This window comes from Fundulus heteroclitus, chromosome 5, assembly GCF_011125445.2.
Source record: "Fundulus heteroclitus isolate FHET01 chromosome 5, MU-UCD_Fhet_4.1, whole genome shotgun sequence".
Classification (NCBI taxonomy): Eukaryota; Metazoa; Chordata; class Actinopteri; order Cyprinodontiformes; family Fundulidae; genus Fundulus; species Fundulus heteroclitus.
In genome coordinates, this window is record NC_046365.1 from 28,595,056 (window position 1) to 28,617,467 (window position 22,412).

Consider the following 22,412-nt stretch of genomic DNA (forward strand, 5'->3'; position numbering starts at 1 on the left):
CTTGAACAAATATTGTTTGCTGGCTAATTAAAAGGCCAAAATAATATGATTATACTACTCTTCACAAATATTGCAGATCTGTACATAAAAAGTTAAACAAATATGATATCTCGGTTTGATCCCAGGTATTACAGTTATGTTTTTATTTAATACATCACCAACTACTGATACAACTTGTGTGCCATCTTACTGGGATTTTTTTCACAGTAGCTGCACATCTAATTACTGAGCCAAAAAAAAAACAAAAAACATCCACAGCTTAACTTTGAGTGCATAGCTTGAAAAACTATATTTTAGGCCAAACAAAGAAAGTAGCACTTTACTTTGAACACTAACATTGAATTATTTCATTGTTAAGAGTTTTAAGTCTATGAGACAGAAGTCCCTTTATGATGAATTAGATCCACAACAGAACTATATTAGGTGTAGAATTATCAATAAGACGTTTAAAAGCAAAGAAAAAAAAGTATTAGTGTTAGTTTAGCCCTTAAAAAACTACACCGAAAGAAAATGTCATCAACGAGAGAAAGACATAAATTCAAGGAAGACCAAAGTTCCATTTGTTGAGTCAAATTCTTTTTTTTTTTTTCAGAAACATTGCTTTTTAAGGTGTTTAAGACATGGTAGCAACTTTCTAATCAAGCTGGACTAGCATATTGAAGTTGACCTCCAGAAACCCCAGAAAAATATAGTTGCTGTCAGGAAAAGAGGATTGGTGAGACTTCAGTATCTGGAACGTCCCGGGTGAATGACTTAAGAGCCCCTCAGTCACAAAGCTAATGCAGATCATGCAACAATGAGTATATTGTATTATTTAACTGTAAATGGCCCACATGGCACTGATTTTTAAGAAGTCTAAGACACGATTTGGTGTCGGTCAATGTCTAATGTTAACCAAATTAATCAGATTCGGGGACAAAAGAAAAAAACATCATTGCCTCGTCATTAAAGATTAATAAGTGTGAAATTGGGGTTTGTGTCTTGTCAGCTGAGTTTTGTATAGTCATCTTAGCTAATACAGTTTTTCATTTAATTTAAGGCTCCATTAGATTAAATTCTGGCATTACGATTATATGGTTAAATCACTCATAAAACACAGATATGGGGAGGGACAAAGACAGGAAAATAATGCTTTCATAAACACTTAAGTGGCCACTTAGCCTTGTGTATTATTTGAGTTTTCTAAGTGAACAACACTGTCTGTCCTTCATGGGTATCTCATGCAGCTCTGCAGTTTGAGATTGGAACACAGAGCAGAGTTTTTTTTCTGAGATGGAGATAAGTGGATAAAAGGATGGGATGACACACATGTAGAGGGAGTTCATTATTTGTAATGGTTAAATTGAAGAAAATGAGATCAGATAGTGAAAGACAGAAAAAAGGCTACTACATAGAAGCATTCACACTTTAAACTTGCCACACAGAGCTGACACCATCAGACACTATTTACCACCTTTTGTGTTTCTGTGGCTGACCATATTATGTAGTTACTTGGTGTGCCAAGCACTGGATGTTGAACTCTGCACATTTTTCCTTGCAGTCTTATTGATCATTTCACACTGGTGACAGGGAAGCTTCACACAGAGGTGTCTGACCAACTGTTTAGCTTTGGGAGTTGCTGTTGTCACCTTTTATCAGCAATGATTTCATTCGCCTTCAATCTTCTGTCTCTCTCTTTTCAGGCAGCCAATCAAAGTATATATATATATATATATATATTTTTTTATATATATATATATTTTTTTTCGTTCAGACTATAAAAAGGTGCACTAAAAATCTATCCATTTTCTGATGGTGCACCTTGTTTTTAACCACCCCCCCCAAAAAAAAAAAAATCCCAGAGAGACACACACCTACATTTTTTCTTAAAATGAGACTTGTTTGTACACAAGCTTTGTTATTATCTGTCTGCTGACCTTATTGATTATTGGACGTCACATGAATGTACTGTAATTAGTAGATATTGTCATTGGAAGTACTCTTCACTGTTCTAACATACTGTTTATACATTAACTGCTGTAAGTATTGGTTCCAAGCTTAGTGTTAAAAATATTTAGAAGAGTGTTTCTTCTGCCTAAATTTGTTAGTTTGTAATTATGTCATTTTTTGTATATTTTCTAATTTTAGTCTTTAAAATACCGGAATTTGCAGATAGCTACATTTTTGTCTGCCTGATTACATATTTTTTCAATATTAAATGAGATGCTATGATTAGTTACTAAGTACTTGAGTACCCTTCCTACCAAATGCTTTAAACTATTACTAGAGTAATTTCTTGGTTGGGTACTTTTCACTTTTACTTAAAGGTATACTATGCAACCGGGGTTGATTTTCCAGCGAGGCTCCCCCCAGAGGGCAAAAGTAAAAGTGCACTGTCGTAAAGATGCTCAGCTCTTCTGGTTCCTCCGTCAAGCCAGGCGCGGTTGTTTTGAGCTTAGCAGACAGGCGAACGCAACGAAAAGTGGAAAAAACGGCAGTACAAACAATGACTAACACAGTGAAGGTATGAACATTGGCCGCGGCCGCCTCGCCAGTTTTATTATTATTATTATTATTATTATTTTTATTTATTTTTTTATGTTGGCGAGACGCTACCGCCACCGCCTCGCCAAGCCGTAGCCGCCGCCGCTGCGGTAGCGTCTCGCCAACATAAAAAAAAAAAAAAAAAAAAAAGATAATAATAATAATAATAATAAAACTCGATATGCTTGCATGTTTATTTGACGTTAACACGCGGTTCTTTGTTGTTGCTTTCGCGCGTGCATATAGTGAATGGCAGGGCAAAAACACATGGAGTTCTCGCCGTAAAGCGAGACTTCTGTGTGTGCGGGCCGTGAGCTCTTGCAATTGCAAGTGCGGTATTTCCCCCACAGACCCCCAGGGCGGCCGAGAAAACCTTTGTTCGACCTGAAATGACTCATTTAATCATCCAAATCGGTATGGAACACATTAATTAACTGAAAAATTTTGCATAGTATGCCTTTAAGTAAAACTATTTTTGAAGTAGTCCTACTCTTACTTGAGTGATTTCTTTGGCTACTTGACCCACCTCTGACTAAAATCCCATCTGCATCAGATTTTCCTCTTGACACAACGAGCTCAGGTAAGTGCTGTTCTGTCAGCAAATGAAAACCCAAATTCGTCCATCCGATTTCCTGAAGAAGACGCATGATTCCTCAGTGCACAGAGCACATGTCCACTACTCCAGGGCCCAGCTGTGCTGTGGTTCATACCATCGCATCCACTGCTTTGCACTTGGTGACGTAGAACTTGAATAAGAACCGATGAAAACCTTTGAAATGAAGCACTATATGCACTGTTTTTGAGCCGATTCTGACGCACTCATGAAGTTTGGGGTCTTCTGTGTGACATGTGCCTCAGCATTTGCTGATCCTGCTCTATGATTATATGTGGTCTGAAAATTAATGGCTGAGTTGCCGCTGTTCCCAATTGCTTTGTGCGTATACATGGAAGAAAGTACTGTATTCATTTTATTTGATGGCATATAATTCTGGTGCTGGGGATCTACAATGTGAAGTTACAGCTGGAGTTGTTGTGGGGAGTAAAAGCTACATTATTTTCCAGATTTGTTCGCCAATTATGCAAGATCACCAGGCACCCATGAATCAATTCACTTAATATAGCTAATATGGCATATATTTTTATTCATGTGACATGAATCACACATAACTTAAACACTCTCCAAATTTTATCAAACATTCTTATAAAAATAAAGAAAACCACCCATTGGTTCTTGTCAGGGTTTTGTGGATTGAACCCGAATTCAGCCACACACAGAGCCACAATTAAGGAGTCTTTATTGCAGGGTTTGAGCAGTGGATGAAAAAACCAGGAAACTATACCATGCTGGGGCTGAAGTGTGAAGATGGCTGGAGCTGGACGGCTGAGCTGGTGAGGGAGCAGATGCTAGGCAGACGGCGGACGAGGAACACACATCGACTGAGGGCATCTGAAGGTTGAAGACGGACCAGCAGTGGGAAACAGACTGAGGGAGTTTATATAGGGGAGCTGGCAGGTGTATTGAGTCCAGGCTAACTAGAGCAGCAGGTGAAACAAATCAGGCTTGGAGTGGGACTGAGCAGAGTGGAATGATCCGGAACTGTCCATGGTGAAGCCGGAGGAACTGATCCCTGACATTACCCCCCCCTCAAGGTCGGATCCCAGACGACCAAAGAAAAATAGTCCAAACATCAAGATAACCCACTGAGGGTGGGTGGAGGGAGGCACAGGACGGAGGGAGAGAGTCCAACAAAAAACTACCCAACCAGGGCGAACGGCGAGAGGCTTTGATTGGCAGGCCAAAGGCGAAACAAGAGGAAGTTCAGGTGGTCGACCAGGGGGTTGACGGCCACGAAAAAGCTCTGGAAGCCACTGCGGAGAGCTGGAGAACTTGAGAGCGCTGGAGAACTTGAGAGCGCTGGGGAACTTGAGAGCGCTGGGGAACTTGAGAGCGCTGGGGAACTTGAGAGCGCTGGGGAACTTGAGAGCGCTGGGGAACTTGAGAGCGCTGGGGAACTTGAGAGCGCTGGGGGACTTGAGAGCGCTGGGGAACTTGAGAGCGCTGGGGAACTTGAGAGCGCTGGGGAACTTGAGAGCGCTGGGGAATTTGAGAGCGCTGGGGAATTTGAGAGCGCTGGGGAACTTGAGCGGTGGCTTGCTTCGGTGCGCCGGGAGGATGCTTGGCTGATGACTGGTGGCCAGGTGGGTCGGCGGAGGACGGCCCGGACGTGGCAGGCGGCGAAGCAGCAAGGTCTCTGGAGGCGGTCGTCGCGGAGGACGACCCCGGCGAGGCGCAGCCATCTGGCAGCAGAACGGCAGGATCTCCGGCTCTGAGCGTCGCGGTGGGCGACCCCGGCGAGGCAGGGCCAGGTGCGGGCGTCGCGGTGGGCGACCCCGGCGAGGCAGGGCCAGGTGCGGGCGTCGCGGTGGGCGACCCCGGCGAGGCAGGGCCAGGTGCGGGCGTCGCGGTGGGCGACCCCGGCGAGGCAGCAGGGTCCACAGCGGGCGTCGAAGCTTCATCCCGGTCTGCCAGACGTGGAATTCCAGAGCAGGACCCTCGCCGGACTGGGGAGCGGAGACTGGAGGCGGGTCCCCCTGGACCGCCTCACCGGACTGGGGAGCGATGACTGGAGGCGGGTCCCCCTGGACCGCCTCGCCGGACTGGGGAGCGATGACTGGAGGCGGGTCCCCCTGGACCGCCTCGCCGGACTGGGGAGCGATGACTGGAGGCGGGTCCCCCTGGACCGCCTCGCAGGACTGGGGAGCGATGACTGGAGGCGGGTCCCCCTGGACCGCCTCGCCGGACTGGGGAGCGATGACTGGAGGCGGGTCCCCCTGGACCGCCTCGCAGAACCCGGGAGCGTCGTGGAAGGGAGGCGGGTCCCCCTGGAACCCCTCCCGGGACTTGAGAGCGTCGGCGGCCTCGGACTGTGGCGGGACAACAGCACAGGCCGGCGGCGGCGGGACGTCAGCGAAGGCCGGCGGCGGCGGGACGTCAGCGAAGGCCGGCGGCGGCGGGACGTCAGCGAAGGCCGGCGGCGGCGGGACGTCAGCGAAGGCCGGCGGCGGCGGGACGTCAGCGAAGGCCGGCGGCGGCGGGACGTCAGCGAAGGCCGGCGGCGGCGGGACGTCAGCGAAGGCCGGCGGGACAGAGCTTTCTTCGGCCGGTTGTACAGGTCTTTCGTCGGCCGGCGGAACAGGTCTTTCGTCGGCCGGCGGAACAGGTCGACCCCCTGGGGGCTTTGGAGCTTTGACCAGAGGCGGGTCCCCCTGGACCCCCTCGCTGGACTCGGAAGCGTGGACTGGAGGCGGGTCCCCCTGGACCCCCTCGCAGGACTCGGAAGCGTGGGCTGGAGGCGGGCCCCCCTGGACCCCCTCGCTGGACTCGGAAGCGTGGGCTGGAGGCGGGCCCCCCTGGACCCCCTCGCTGGACTCGGAAGCGTGGGCTGGAGGCGGGTCCCCCTGGACCCCCTCGCAGGACTCGGAAGCGTGGGCTGGAGGCGGGCCCCCCTGGACCCCCTCGCAGGACTCGGAAGCGTGGGCTGGAGGCGGGCCCTCCTGGACCCCCTCGCTGGACTCGGAAGCGTGGGCTGGAGGCGGGTCCCCCTGGACCCCCTCGCAGGACTCGGAAGCGTGGGCTGGAGGCGGGCCCCCCTGGACCCCCTCGCAGGACTCGGAAGCGTGGGCTGGAGGCGGGCCCCCCTGGACCCCCTCGCTGGACTCGGAAGCGTGGGCTGGAGGCGGGTCCCCCTGGACCCCCTCGCTGGACTGCGGGACTTCGGCTGGAGGTGGCTCAGCAGGACCTTCAGAGGCTGGCGGCGACTCAGCAGGACCTTCACAGGCTGGCGGCGGCTCAGCAGGACCTTCACAGGCTGGCGGCGGCTCAGCAGGACCTTCACAGGCTGGCGGCGGCTCAGCAGGACCTTCACAGGCTGGCGGCGGCTCAGCAGGACCTTCACAGGCTGGCGGCGGCTCAGCAGGACCTTCACAGGCTGGCGGCGGCTCAGCAGGACCTTCACAGGCTGGCGGCGGCTCAGCAGGACCCTCACAGGCTGGCGGCGGCTCAGCAGGACCTTCACAGGCTGGCGGCGGCTCAGCAGGACCTTCACAGGCTGGCGGCGCTTTTCTCTCGTCGGCCGGCGTCGGCAAGATGTGCGCACCCACGCGGGCTTTGGCCGTGGTGTGCGCAGCAGGAACCTTAACTATAGCCAGCAGAGCGGAGCTTTCGGCGGCTGGCAGAGCGGAGCTTTCGGCGGCTGGGAGAGCGGAGCTTTCAGCGGCTGGCAGAGCGGAGCTTTCGGCGGCTGGCAGAGCGAAGCTTTCGGCGGATGCACGCACACCCACGCAGGCTTGGGCCGTGGCGTGTGCGGTGGGAACCTCTGCGGTGGTTGGAGAGGCGGTGTGCACCCCGGCCTCGTAAGCTGTGGGAGTTTCGTCAGGGGCGGACCAACATGGGAGAAGGTCGTCCCTGTCCCCGTAGAAAAAGTCCCACAGCCGATCTTCATGAAGGCGGGGTGCTCTAGCCAGACTATCCTGAGCGGCAGCATCTGCGCTCGGCCGACTCACCGGAGAAAGGGAGGTGACGTCGGCTGCAGTTGGTGCGGCTTCAGCGGGGATGTCAGGCTTGGCCTCAGGAGATTTTCTGTGCCGCCCAGTCCGGCGTCTGCGCCGGGAGGAGCCGGGCGGCGATGTAGAGGCTGCTGCTGACGGTGGGGCATCAGGAGCTGCAGCAGAGACAGCAGCGGCGGAAGTTACAGCAGCGGCGGGGACAGCAGAGACTGGAGCTGCAGCAGCGGCGGAGACAGCAGAGACTGGAGCTGCAGCAGCGGCGGAGACAGCAGAGACGGGAGGAGCAACGGTGGACAGGCAGGTGAGCTGTGGTCTGGGTGGAGGTGGCTCGTTGAGGAGCTGGGACTGCGCAGCCTGATAGTTCCACTCCAACTCCTCAAACAGCCCAGAGATTCCGAGGGTTGAGAGGAGCTGGATCTGGTCCTTGAAAATGTCCCGTGCGTGGTTGACGGCATTCAGCCGTTTCCAAGGCGGGCTGGCTGCGGCGATAGCATCCAGGCTTTCTCGGAGCTGGATACAGAAGAGCTCCGCTGTGGAGCTCAGGGAAGAGGTGAGCTCCGGGCTCTGTGTGGGTGACAGGTTCATTTGGCTGGTCCGTACTGTCAGGGTTTTGTGGATTGAACCCGAATTCAGCCACACACAGAGCCACAATTAAGGAGTCTTTATTGCAGGGTTTGAGCAGTGGATGAAAAAACCAGGAAACTATACCATGCTGGGGCTGAAGTGTGAAGATGGCTGGAGCTGGACGGCTGAGCTGGTGAGGGAGCAGATGCTAGGCAGACGGCGGACGAGGAACACACATCGACTGAGGGCATCTGAAGGTTGAAGACGGACCAGCAGTGGGAAACAGACTGAGGGAGTTTATATAGGGGAGCTGGCAGGTGTATTGAGTCCAGGCTAACTAGAGCAGCAGGTGAAACAAATCAGGCTTGGAGTGGGACTGAGCAGAGTGGAATGATCCGGAACTGTCCATGGTGAAGCCGGAGGAACTGATCCCTGACAGTTCTTAAACTAGCTTAACTTATTTTTGGTTTTATTCATCCTTTACATTGCTAAAAAAAAAGGATCAAACAGCCATCTTATTATATTACTACTCTAAAGGAAACTACTTTGCTATTTCATTTCATGGATTTACACACGAAGCTCTGGTTTATATTGCCATTTACATTTGTATCCACATTACGCTTGGCATTTCATGTGTGCATTGAGAAAGCATCAGCTTTACAGCTTTGGGTCTCTATGAACGAACCCGTTTTCATAGATATGAATCCCAGTGGACCACCTGTGACTTCTGTTATTTGTATGTTTATTTTTTTTTGTTTTGCCAACCACAGCTCTGGGAACACTGGGTAAATATCAAAAATAAATGAGGTAACCCACCCACCTTCTCTACTTTACTTTCCATTGCACTGCCCAATCCACACATTCCTGCTTCTGTGTGTGTCTAGACACACATTTAGTAGCACCAGCCCATCTCATTATTAAACTGACTATTGGAGACTTGTCTCTGTATATGAAGACGATTAGGTTCACCAGATGACAGACATTGATCATTTCATACCTGTGGAAATGATTGACACCCAAGTAAAGATTTATGAGTACAGGTTGTTTTATCCCTTGCTTTTATTGTCCTGAAAGTTGTAGTTAAATTCAGTTAGAATGCTTCACACGGGTGGAGGTGTGAAGGGTGGAGGGGCATAAAAAGACAACATGAACAAAATTCTGTTTTTAGATGGCATTACTGAAATTAACTCAGCATCAATTCTGTTTAGGGGTAGGGCACCCCATAATTACATTCCTTTTCAAGTCTCCATCTCATTTATGACAGGGTTACTATGGTGATGACCTACCCCAAAGCTTCTTATCAGATCATTATTTTCTCACTAGGCTTGGCAGTGCAAACTCCTGTCAACCCTGTTCCTCCATGCCACTAAACCAGCCTAATCAAACGCTTGGCTGAGAATTTGGTCTCCCAAGGCAATCACACAGCACCATTACAGTTATATTAGCTGTACTCTTAATGGACTTTTTGGAGAAAACAACAACAACACGTTAAAAATCCCAGGTTCTAACTGATGTATTTCTGAGGAGGCTAGCCAAGACTAAAATGAACATTTAAATGTCTGACTGATAGCTGGATAAGCACTATATTCAGAGTTTATCCATTATTTTCCTCACATTTAAAAATCATTAATACAAATAATCCTACCTGCTTCTCATTTAAGTTAACATTTAATGAATAACATGAGAATGTCCATCAACAGAATGCCCAAGAAGTGGACTGTTTGCACCCTACTCTACTTCTAGGATGCCCAGCTACAGTCCTGAAGAGCTCCAATCCTGCGAGTCTTAAGATGTGTTCACACCAAATGTGAAAAAGTAGAATTTTTCACATTGATTGCCTGCTTTTGGTCAGTTGATATTTTGTCTCTCTCGCAAACAAATTGTGTGGACAATGTGGCAAAATTTTGCCCAGTTTGCTTCATCACACCATCAAATAAGAGGAGCGTTTGTCCACTTGCCGGTTCCTCTTAACCGTTCAACTCACCATGGCTGATCTCAGTGTCCATGGTCTCCCAAGGACACTGAGCAACGATACAATAACTACGATATTGTTTGTGAATGGTGCGAATTTGGTGAATAGAGTGAAGGGAAACTGCAAAGTTCAAAATGCGGCGTTCACATCCCTGACCGTTAATCTGCTTCTGATCGTGCCTTAACATAGGAATAACATGGGAATGTTACTGGGAATGTTACTGGGAATTAAACTGTACACTGTCTCTCTCTCCCGTTCAGGACTTACAAGCTTCTGCGTTACAATAACGCACAGTTTACTGAGTGTATATAGCTTCTGTATATATATATCCATTGTATTTTATTTAATTTTTTGTCTGCACCATCAACACCAAGTCAAATTCCTTGTAAGTGCAAACCTACTTGGCAATAAACTTGATTCTGATTCTGAATCACTCGCTCCATTCATCTTGTTCGCGTTTGGTGTGAACGCACCTTTAGATATATTCCTTGTGCAACACACCTGAATAAAATGGATGTAATGTAGCTCTACAGAAGTCTGTTCACAAGCCATTGATTTGATTCAGGTGTCACTATCTCCTAGTCTTGCCTGCAAGCTGAATTCCCGTGGTATTTGTGTGTTCACAAACACAAGAATATATTTTGTACTGCTCAGCCTTCAACCGTTTGTGTCCAAACCAAAAACGGTTTGGGCCCATAACATTCCAAAATTTTGGTTTAAGGTGGGACATACCGCTGTGACGAAAGTAAGAGCGGTTGAGCCCACAGCTGAATCAACACAAACATGGCAGCACAGAAGGACACACTCATAGCTGCTGCTATCACATCTGTTTTATAAGAATCCACACTTTCTTCTTTGATAGTAGAACAGAAAGAAGTGCCTTGACTAGCGTACCTTATTTTGCTTCCTCATAGCAGGTGCTGCTTCCGTTTTTAATTTAATAAAGAGATTGGCTAAAACCATCCTTTGGTAGGAGGGCACTATGTGTTGATCTGGTCAAGTAAAAGACTACAGGTGCAGACTTCAGATCGCATTTTGGCACTGTGAAACATCAATATGTTATTACCTGCGACTCCAGCACAAATCCACCAGCAGATCTCACTTGATACTTGACCTGAAGACTATTTCAAATTTTATTTAAAGCCTACAAGTACCCCCACCTAAACAGTGGAGGAAATTAGAACGTAAAGTTCTTTAACAATCATACAATTATAAAATGTAGATAAGATAAACTTTATCATCCCCATAGAGGGACATTTGTATCAGCGGCCCGACGGCACAGAGGGATTCTCACTTTCCAGACTGGTGCGTAAAAACAGAGAATAATATGCATTGATCCTCGGCAATACGTTTCAAAGTACATATGTTTGCACTGTGATCCAGGGGCCAATTTACCTTTAAAACACTTATCTAAGAGCTTCCCAGAGCTGTGGGCTGGATAGCTCTCAGCGTTTGGTTTCTTACACCTTTTTTCTCCATTTTATGTTGGTCGTTTTACAAAATACAATCGCTTTATACAAGCAGGCAATCCCAGTAAAAGGTTGACAGACGAGTGTTCATTAATATCAAATAGATGAAGTTGTAAAATGACTGGCGAGTAAAACTAAAAAAAATAAATCAAAATAATGATGAGGATGTAAATAAGGCTTGTTCAAACATTTTGAGGCTGTGCGACAATCAATTAATATTGCTAAATTTCATCATGACATTTCTTAATCCAGACTAATCGGTTAATTTCTCTCCTTTGAGCACTAGGAGCGCATTTGTGTTTTTTTTTTGTCCTTGTACTATCAACCAATCCCAGCTCTTAGAAGACAGCATCACACCTAGCAAAGGGGTCAACCACACCTACTCACTAAGAAAAAAAAAACTGTAATTTCCTTCATCAGAGTCACTCAGCAGCTGTCTGAATTGCTCTTACGCTTAAGACTTAGGCAGGAATTTTTAGACCAAGATGGAAGCTTTCTGACAGGACTCTTTGTGAATACGGGCACTGATCTTTTAGTTATCAGGCTCCTCTCCTGTGGAACCAATTCCCAGTTATAGTCCACGAGGCACACACGCTTGCTATTTTTAACCCTAGGCTTAAAACTTGCCTTTTTGACAAAGTGTATAGTTAGAGTGGCTTAGGTTATCCTGAGCTATCTCTGTATTTATGCTTATATAAACTTAGGCTGCTGGAGGACATCAAGATCTATTTCTCTTACCCTGCTGAGTTCTCCTTCTGTTCCCCGGTGTTACATTATATGTTGTCATTTCAACTTTTACCCTATTGTTCTGTGTCTTTTTTTTCTCTTCATAGTAGGTACATCTGACCTGTCATTCGGTTAGCTGTGACACCATCTAGGAGGACAGATCATCCGCCATTACCCTCTCTAACATAGGAAAGATTCCTTGATCAATGTGTGCTTCTGTGCTTTTTGATGTCTCTGCTCTGTCTTCTCAAACCCCAAGTCGGTCGTAGCAGATGGCCATTCACACTGGTTCCGCCGTAGGTTTCTTTCTCTTAAAGGGGGAATTCTCCTCTCCACCATCACTACATGCAGGCCCAGTATGAGGGATTGCTGCAAACCCATCAACAATCCACATGACTGTCCACTGTGGCAAAACTCTCTTTCAGGAGGAGTGAAAGCTGCTTGTCAAAGACTCATTGCACTCTCCTGGTTTTTCTATAGGAAACCTTTTGACCAATCAGTCTGTATGATTTTATTGAATTTTACATTGAGATGAGATGTGCTGTGAATTGGTGGTATAATTAAAATTTAATTGATCGAATTGAATAGGGAACAGAATAAAAGCAAGCTTTGTGCACAATTGCTGATTCATACTTTTTGATGTAACATGCTGCTTTGACTTAATGATTTAAAGTACTCCACAAAGTGTGTGTGTGGACTGACTTCCTAATCAAAGTATGGGAGGCATATTCACTACAACAATCAGCTGTAAGCCATAATAGAGCTCAATGCAGCAGCTAGACGATGCTATTTGAATTGCATAAACATTGTAGAACAAAACAGGTATTAGAAGACAAACTTTTTATTTTCAGCCAGTTTTTTAATGAGTCACTGACGTCACTTAGGAATAGATGTCATTAGGATTTGAGTCAGTTACTTGAAGGAAACATAACCCTCTCATGTCTTTCTGAGAACGCAATGAAATCTTTGGTGGAATTAATAAATTAAGGATTGTTGACCTTACCTAAAACATTCTGCATAGTTCTCGCTAGAAATGTCATAAAAATGCATATAACCACAGTTTTTTTCTTTAAATGTTGACTTTTCCATATAAAGTAGGCCACAGGGAATGGCCTTTTTTCATGGAGAAAACTTGATAAGTCACATGACTGGGTTACAAGCCAATGTAAACGAATAGGCCAAATAAAACGTAGGACTGAAATTATTGAGCAGCCAAATTGTGACAATACTAGGTTTTCCCCTGTGGAGCAACGTGGCTATTACACGTTTTTCGGTGAGATTGGGTTGCCTAATTACCTTTACTCTTCTCCCTTGTGTTGATGTGCTCCACCTGCTGTTCCTTCCATCTCCTCCCCTACTTAGTCAGCCCATTCAGTCAAACCCATTGTCAGGTCCTTTGTTATGCTTCCCTGTTCTGGTCTGTTCATGTTTGCTTCCTGGACATTGTTCTCCTCTGCCAAGATTGTAAGTGGCCTTTACTTTAATAAATCACCGGCATCATCATAATGCAACTCTAAGTATTTGTCTGCCTTTTGGTCCAACAACAACAGCGCAACTGACACTGGGATGAACAATAAAGAAAGTTTTAGGCGGTAAAAAAAAAAAAAACACAGTGTGGTTTGATTATTGTTTTCTTTGAGACAATGATAACGATACATTTAGCATTAAATCTGAGAATTATATAGGTGTTTTTTCTTTTTCTTTTTTATGGAATTAAAATAATATGTGTGGCCCTTAATGTCACAGTGATGGTAAAATAAATTAATTGAATTTGGAGCTGTTTTGGCGTAAGAGAACCACACTAACAGCACCACCATGCATCACTTGCTTAAAATCTGTTGTTTTTGTTCACTTAATTGTTTTATCAAGCCAAACATGAATTATAATGCTGGGATTACCTGAAAGTTCCCCGATAGCTTGATGCATGGTCTCTGGACTAATAACGCACTCTCATTTGACACTGTAAGTGGAGGTTGCAGCTGATGTTAAAAAAAGCACACAAGTTTCAGCTTTTAATTAAGTGCCAGACTTGATTCTGAGATAATGATATTTGCTTTGTGCACATTTCGCTTTGCACAGTGAGGTCAGCCTCATTATGTTAAGACTTGAGAGACTGAGAGCCCTAGGGAGCCTTCATCACTTTTTCTATGGTGATATCAGTAAATTGAGTAGATGATGTAATTATTCTTCTCACTGACTCAGTTTAGGTGATGAGAGTAGAGCTGAGAGACACTTACATAGAAAACCACCCCGACACATTTGTAAAGGCACATCTTGTGGCTACAATTTATTTTCTAATTCATGCAAACTTCTTTTTGTCCAAGATAAAATTAGGGCAAGTTACAGCCACAATGTTTAGGACAAATGCATGCACAGGCATAACCACACCCTCTGAAACACACATACAGAGTATGAGGTCCTGCATTCTGGAGTATCACATTTTTTCACACCCTTTTTCACAAGCTATCACAGAGAGCAGACTAGGACTCACAGTGTGAAGTTCTCCTCTGGGTAGCATCGGTTCCTGAGCAGCCCCGCCCACAGCTGCACCCCGATGATGCCGAAGATGAAGAAAACAAAGAAGCAGAGGAGGAGAACGTTACCCAGCATGGGCAACGTGTCAAGCAGCAGGTTCACCAGGATACGCATACCTTCGGTGGGACACAGACAATGCTTTTTAGTAAAAGCACAATTTCAACATGCTAAATGCTATATTTGAAACAGAGAGATTGACCTCTATACAGACAGACAGCACTTACACTTCTACATAACCCAATAAATGTGTAAAAATTATATTATGATCATTGTCCTACATGTTTTACAGTTAGCCAGATAGGTTCAAGTTGATCAAAGTGTGTTAGAATTACTAGTAGTACAATTAAATGACGTTCCATTTTTTTTTAAATATAAAAAAAAAATAATAATTCAAGCTTGCTGGAAAGATAGAAATTTTCTTTTACGTTTGTCTCACAACAAACTAAATAAGTGTTTATAAACATGCAACTATTTCCATGGGTTCGTGGTCTGATTAACAACTGTTGGCACCTGTCTCTCAGCCAGGTGTCAACAAGTGGCGTTAAAAAAATATATATCTAAATCCTTAAAATGGGACCAACTGTAATGCGCTGATATACAGAAGACCCAATATTCAAACCAGACACGGTGTTGCACTTAAAAAGATTATTTCAAATAAAGAAATGACAGGCAGGCAAACAGAACTGTAGGGGCTTGGCAAGGATTGTGGTCGTAACAAAAGCCCAAGTTCAGTTTTCTGGACACGGGTCAGACTTGAGCAAAACAAGAGAGAAAAATCCAGAAACAAGATCATGAGCATGGCAAAGCTGGCAAGAAACGCTGGACATCTAATCACTTCATTAGTCTGGCAACATGAGACTGTGGGGCCCAGAATGTAAAGGCAGGTGAATATGTGTAGGTTGTTAGCTTAATGAGCTGCTGTCAGAGGATCACAGGTGAAACAGATCACAATGATTAGGCAGCACAGCAGGAGAGTTAGGGACCAGACAGCTGGTGCAAGTCATAACACAAACCGATTTGTGGTTTTAAAAAAAAAAAAAGTTAACATCTATGGGGCCCAATGTGGCTCAGTTGTAGTGTAAAAGGAACGTGCACGCACACCGGCGTTACGCGAGCGTGTCAGAATGATTGGCATGTGGGAAAACCAATAGATAAGTTGATGCCCCCGGAACTTGATGGACAGAATGGGGTGAGAGCAGGACCAAAACTCTGACCAATCCCTGCCCTCCGGTTCAAATGGCAGGGATTGGTTAGAGGTTTTACAGACCTGCAGCACCCACAGAAATTTTTTTTTTAACCAATTTTTTTTTAGTATATAATGCATTATTATTTTTCAGAGTATATAATGCATTAACTACTTTCTGGATAGAAGGACGATTTTACCCAGTATAACAAAAATTGTCTCTAAATAGGATCACCAACAATGGTTTTAAAATAAAGTGTATTTATTTCACTTTTGAAAAGAGCTACACTAGAAACACTAACTTGTCTTTTAAGTATTTAGTTCATTTGAATCATAATCAGGGGTTCCAATCATTTTCATGGCTCCAGGTGTTTCGAAGTCAGCACCTAAGCCTGCTGACTGCTTAACTTGTGAAAGAAATTACCACTCCCATGAGTAAATTTCAGTGTGGTATGATGTTACCTGTAAAATGTCCAGTTGTGAAACATCCTCACCACAAAATTTTACACGGTCAACTTTTATTGGTATTCTAACAAACCTTTGAGTGGTATACCATTCTGAGGCATATGGTGTGAAAAAAAATGTATGTGGCCAACTTCATGGGGACTCAGATTAGCTCAAGAACATCATGTAGGGAGCTTCATGTAATGAGTTTAATTTTTTGGACTTGATCATCACTAAGGGTCTAAACCAAGGATCCTCAATTCTTGTCCTTAAGGTCCAGTGCCCTGGAACTTTTAGATGTGACACTGATCCAACACACCCGAATCAGCTAGTTAGCAGGACTCTGGAGAACTTTACTGCATACTGAGGAGGCAATTCAGCCATTTGATTCAGTTGTGTTGAACCAGGGCTACATCTAAAAGTTCAAGGACACCGAACCTCAAGGACCAGAAATTAAGTACACTGGTCTAAACATTTCAGAGGTAATTTCCACGGTCATCAGATAGAGCAACATCAGTTTCTGTTATCTTAGAAAGCATAATTTCCAATGACTCAGTTAGCCAAAGGTATATCATAAGAAAACACATCTTTAAGGACAATGTTTCTGAAAGTTTTAACCAAGCCTACCCTTTTACTTCTACTTTGTCCTCTAACTTAGTTGATGAACTTGTATATAACTTTCATTCTAAAGTTTCCGACATCTTTGACATTTCTCCAATGTGAAGATTGTTTCTGGGAAGAAGCTAGTTTGGAGTAAAAAAGAGAGTATCAAAAAACTGAACACAGGTGGAGAAAGACTAGACTCCAGGTTCAATATAGCTATCATAAAGAAAGACTTTACAGATATAACTTACAACTTAAGAGTGCAAGGGAATATTTATTCTCTGAGATTAGGGTGACCAAACGTCCGTATTTCCCGGGACATGTCCGTATTTCACGTCCTGTCCCGGGCGTCCCGGGTTTTTTTTAGAAAGTGAGGAAACGTCCTGCTTTTTAAATTACCTTCATTTGACCATTAAATTGACAGGCACTAGGGCACTGCGCACAGCGCTGCGTGTGACGTAATCCCTGAGCCGCGTCAGTGCGGGCAGCCCTGTTCTTAATCAGAAGATAGATAGCGTGGATAACAATATCTATCGATCGATAGACGTGGGGCGTGATAGGAAAAAATAGAGTCGATAAAAAGTTCGATAGACAGTTTTACTTCCTTGCTACAGTCGGCACGCCGTCACTAAGCGCCGCCCTCTCAAACCACAACACAGAGCACGTGAATATGTTGCAGCAAGTGGCGGCGGAGGAAACGGTCCCAAAACGAGGTTTTACTTGTTCGCCAGCCTGATAGAAATAAACAACAGTGATTTGTAAAACTTGCAAGGAACCGGTAAAAGCAGAGTCTGGTAACGCAACCCACCAGTATTCATCACGTAAGCCGCTCAGCCGCTCACACACGCAAACAGCGCGAGCTGCGCGGCCCCGCGAGCTGCGCCTCGTCGTCGTCGCTTCTGTAACTTCTTCCAAAACAAAGCAGGTACAGCAGCTAAACTGGGCTCCCTTCTTTGTGATAAAATGACAAAGCGTCCAAGCGGCATAAGGACATAACGCATGCAGTAACATGCTTCATAGTGATGGATATGCTGCTGTTCTCTGCAGCTGAAAAACCTGGCTTCAAACAATAACCTGCCACTCTTGATCCGGTATATAAAGTTAAGTTATTTTTGTTAAAAAAAAAATCTGTTATGGTTAAAAAAGTTGGTTGAATAAAGATTTAATTGGAATTCTGTGTTTGTGTTCTTTAAATCAAATCATTTAGCAATATCATAAAATGTCCAGGCAGAGCTGCACATAAAATATGGTTATATGCCACATACATGGGAAGAGGGATTCCCAACAACAAAACCAAAAAACAAAACCAATATAAGTCTGTCTTATATTTTTACCAATATAAGAGTGATCAACAGCTTCAGCTGCTGTTTTCTATTCTATTAATTGCTCTTATTTGGATGATTTGTAAAAAGAGCTAAAGATTAATGCATAGGCCAAGGTGGCCAGTTCTGTCAGGAGTAATGGCAAAAATTTCAGGCAAATTTTGTAAAAAAGCTTTGTGGGAAATGATTCAAAATATATGCTTCAAGGCATACTGTTTAAAAGGCATTGCTATCAATAAAAATAATAAAAAATACCATATATTTTTATCCTGGAAATTGGCAAATAGACCTCTTAGAGGATGAAAAAGTATTGAGACTTGGAACATAACAGCTCTTAACATACAGACAGAGTCTGTAGCAAGACTTAAAGAAAGGTGATGTTCACAAGCAGTCTGAGGCTACGTTCACACTTCAAGCCTTGATGCTCAAATTAGATTTTTTGCTGAAAGCGAATTTTTAGAGGTAGCAGTTCATACTACTATTAAATGCGACTTCTGTCTGAATGGTTCAAGACTGCAAAGCGTCCCCCATGCGCGGACAACAGAAGACGTCACACAGCGGTGTGCTGTTTACAGAAGTAGTCCTGAATGTAATTGTTTCAAAAAGTGTTCAATAAAGTTATGTAATCAAAAAACAACTCAAAATAAGGAAACCGTCTGGCATCTCTCCTTGCTGTTATTAGAAAGTTGTTGATTAATGACAGCCAACAATATTAAGAGCACATCATAGCAAGACTAAATAAGGGAAGAAGAAAGCAAAGCAATTTTTTTTCTTTTGGTTTTCCATACATACCCTTACAATTGCCCAATGTGTAAAATTAGTTTTCCTCTATTTACCACAGTTGCTTCTATAGGCTCCATTAGTCAGTTCACAAAAGAGAGATTCGGGTGACATTCTCTGGGCGTGCTTGTGGGTGTTAGGCGCTGCATGCTCTTGTTAAGTTTGTTGAATCTCCGCTGTCATGGACGCATTAGTGAGAGAACATGGGTTAACTTCAATGTTTTTAACTTTCTTACTTCAGAAGACATTATGCCTCTAAACAAAAAAAACTGTTCTGTCACAGTGGCAGATGCTTTTCCTCTTCTCCCATGCACAGCACTAGTGTCATTCGATCTTGTCGCCAAAATGGGCAGACTTGTGCAGAAACTTTTGAACTTACGCTATGCACCAGCACCCCTCGCGACCCCAAGAGGCATAAGGCCTGTCGGAAAATGGATGGATGGATGGATGGATGGATGGATGGATGGATGGATGGACATCATGGCCACATCTAGCCATGTAGACCTTTGTTCTGTTTTTGTAATTTGACCACAAAATACTAGTGAAATTAAGTCAAGTGATAATTGCAACTGGGCTTCCCTCAGGTAATATACAGTAAAAATGAAGTCAAACGTTGACAGTATTTCTGTCACAAAATAAATATCACAGCCTGGGATTTCCTTTGAGAGAGATGAAACAAACGTCTCCCATTGATTAAGTCTGTTTGAAGTCTGCAGCAGCTTAAAGCACTGCTATATCAAATTAGTCTTTAATTAAAGTTTTACTATTCATTTAGACCATTTTAGACAGTATAATAGGAAAAACAATAAATTCTACAAATTATCAAATAACAAAAAGAAGGACTACAGGACAGAAGCCATATGACTAAAAAGTCTAGTTTGAGAGATTATATAAAATATATTTAATGGTTCCAGGTTCAGGTTACAATATCTTTATTTACAATATAATATAAAACAAATATTCAATTAGCTCAGACAGTTTATTGAGCTATTCTGAACATAACAGGCCAGCTGTAAACAGCTGATACTGATAGCAGTGCTTGTGGGAGCAGCAATCAGGTAGAGGGGAATGTTACCTAATGAGAGAGAAAAAGTGGAGAACAAGTGCGAACTAGATTAAAGGTGAGAAGTATGCCGCAGGTGGCGAATAGAAAAGAAAAACTGACAGAGTGGGAATATGCTGTTAACTGTTACCTTGGTTGCTAATACAGCATCCCCCATGGGGACTGTGGGTAAGGCAGACAACAGACCGATGCTTTTAAGCTGTGGCCGGTGGGAGACAGACATGGATAACTTCCATTAGTGCAATTAATTGATTCACACCACACAGATCCTGCACTGAGAGTTTCTGCGCCATCATTCAGTCATCTTGTGCTCACAGGTGTGTGTGTGTGTGTGTGTGTGTGTGTGTGTGTGTGTGTGTGTGTGTGCGTTTGTGCGTGCCTGCTTGTGCGCGCGTGCGTGCGTGCATGTGTGTGTGCTTGATGTGTGTGCACAGCACTGACGATTTTGGTGATTGAATTACCCCTGAAATCAGCTTTGTGATAAATTGTTTTTAATATAGCTAAGATTTGTTTCAATGTTTGTGCAAAAAAAAAACAAAGAGTTGAAATAACTGTACCCTAGCTGCAGGAACTGCTTCAGGAATAATAATATTACATCATATGTGACGCTTCCGATCTATATTGGTAACTTTCTTGGCAATATATGATAAAGCATGAAAGTGACATTCATTTAAAAATCAAGAAAGATTTTTGTGTCCTCTTAGTGACCACTTTAAACAAACACTTAAATGGAGTACTAATAGAGCACGATGGGGTAATTCAGTATAATAATCTTTCCACATCAGCAGTTATGAGTCTATAAATTCTGCATAATCTGTGTCTGACAGCAGAGTTTTATTCATGGAAGGACTCCAGCTATTGATTCTTCAGAAGGCATTTTGACATGCCAGAGTAGATAACGGCTGAACTTCATCCAGCCACTTAATTTTCTGTTTAATGACACTGTTCCTGCTCTTTTACGGACTTCCCTATACACAAAGCATTTTGATATGGCGTAGGCTTAGTTAAAAATTAGGTTCAGGCAAATAAATAAATAAAAATTACCCAGAATGGAAAATTGATTGCACATGACACATTGTTGTTTGCACATCTGTTTTTTTTTTTTTTTTTTTTAAACATGGGCCAAAGTAAAAAAAAACTATGCAGTTTGACTATGGGATCATTTCATGCATGCTGCCAACATTTGAAATCCATGCTAAAAGTGCTTGTTAAAACCCTGTTCTAAAAAGTAATACATTGGATTTTCCTCTTAAGCCCCATCTCCTGCAGGGATGATTGGGTCTATGGTTGGTGGAAGGCCAGTCTGTGCATTGCATACATTTGTGGATAAACAGTTTCTGGAAAATATTATTAAAATAATGTTGTGTTTCACATCATTGCTGGGATTGGCATCACAGCAATAAATTATCATGTTCTAGTAGCTGTAAGTGGGAAAAAGACTGGGACCGATTTATATTTGTTTTGTGCCCAGTGACAAAGCTACACACCATTGGGAATACAAGCCAATATAAAACATTTCCCCATTCTATGCATTCTAACACTGCAGAAACAGTCTCACAGATATAGATTGTACAGTATGAAAACTGTCACCTCTTATGAGACACAAACTGTTTGATGTGTAAATAATGCCTTGAAGTTTAATTAAATTTTACATGTGCAATTGCAATCGTGATTTTAAACTCAGGAAAGGAGTCAAGGAGACAAGGGCTTTCCGAATACTGTGGACAAATAGATTGAAAGAAAGTACCTCGACTTCAACTCATCCTGTTTCGAGTCTCATTTTGAGTGGGAGACAACAAAATTAATCCTCTCATAAGACACTATCTGTTGGTGCCATCCAAAATGAAAGCAATCTTCTGTGAGGAAAATAAAAATCCTCTTAGGGCACAGAAAGGCTTTTCAAACTCAGCTTCAATTGGCAATTCTTTTTCTTTATTGTTTACTTAAAACACCTTTAAAGTTAACATTTCTTAAAATCAAAAAGTTGCTTTAAACATCAAGGTCAACCTCAGAAACATGGTTAAAGAAGAAAAGTAAATTTAGTTTTTGTAATGAAACAAAACAGAATTAAAACAGCTTCCATCAATTCAAGGTCCGAGGAAACTGGGAATTAATCAGCAATTACTCTAAACATAGCCGAATGGAGCTTACTTACAATGTTCTTTGTATTGCTAAGCATTGCAACACCACTGCTTACAAATGGGCTTGCAAAAAAAAAGGACAATGCATTTATTACTTGCTCTCTTTTTATCACTCATAATCACTTCTTTTTTCTTATTCCTCTCACATCGCTTCTCTGTCCTCTTTGTCCCTTGCTTGCTTTATCTCTATTCAACAGATGACTCCCTCCATCCCTGGCACTTCCTTGCTCCTATCTATCACTGTAATGGCCTGTTCATGTGAGTTCCCCAGCATCTCTCTACTCGTCATCTTCTACTGCCTCCCCTTCATCATCACCCATCCTTCATGGAGCTGGATAATCCCATCTTCCCAACTCCATTTATCTGTCTTGCCGACTCCCCCCGCTTTCTAATTTTTCTTTTGTGCATATGCTTTACTAACCCACATTCTTTCTCCTTTTAGAAATTCTGCTGAAACAACCTCTGACTTCTGCATAACAATAATTGCTTCTTGATATCTGTGTTTGTTTGCTTATTTTTTT

At 43.8% G+C, this 22,412-nt stretch overlaps 1 protein-coding gene across 1 annotated transcript in view; it reads right to left on the reverse strand.

Moving 5' to 3' along the window:
* The window catches only part of LOC105937061 (voltage-dependent T-type calcium channel subunit alpha-1I), a gene marked incomplete in the record, with an annotated part of 287,706 nt that overhangs the window by 113,305 nt on the left and 151,989 nt on the right, over positions 1–22,412 (reverse strand). The window contains 1 exon segment of the mRNA XM_036137349.1: positions 14,312–14,471. Within this exon segment, the coding sequence (XP_035993242.1) occupies positions 14,312–14,471 (160 nt within the window).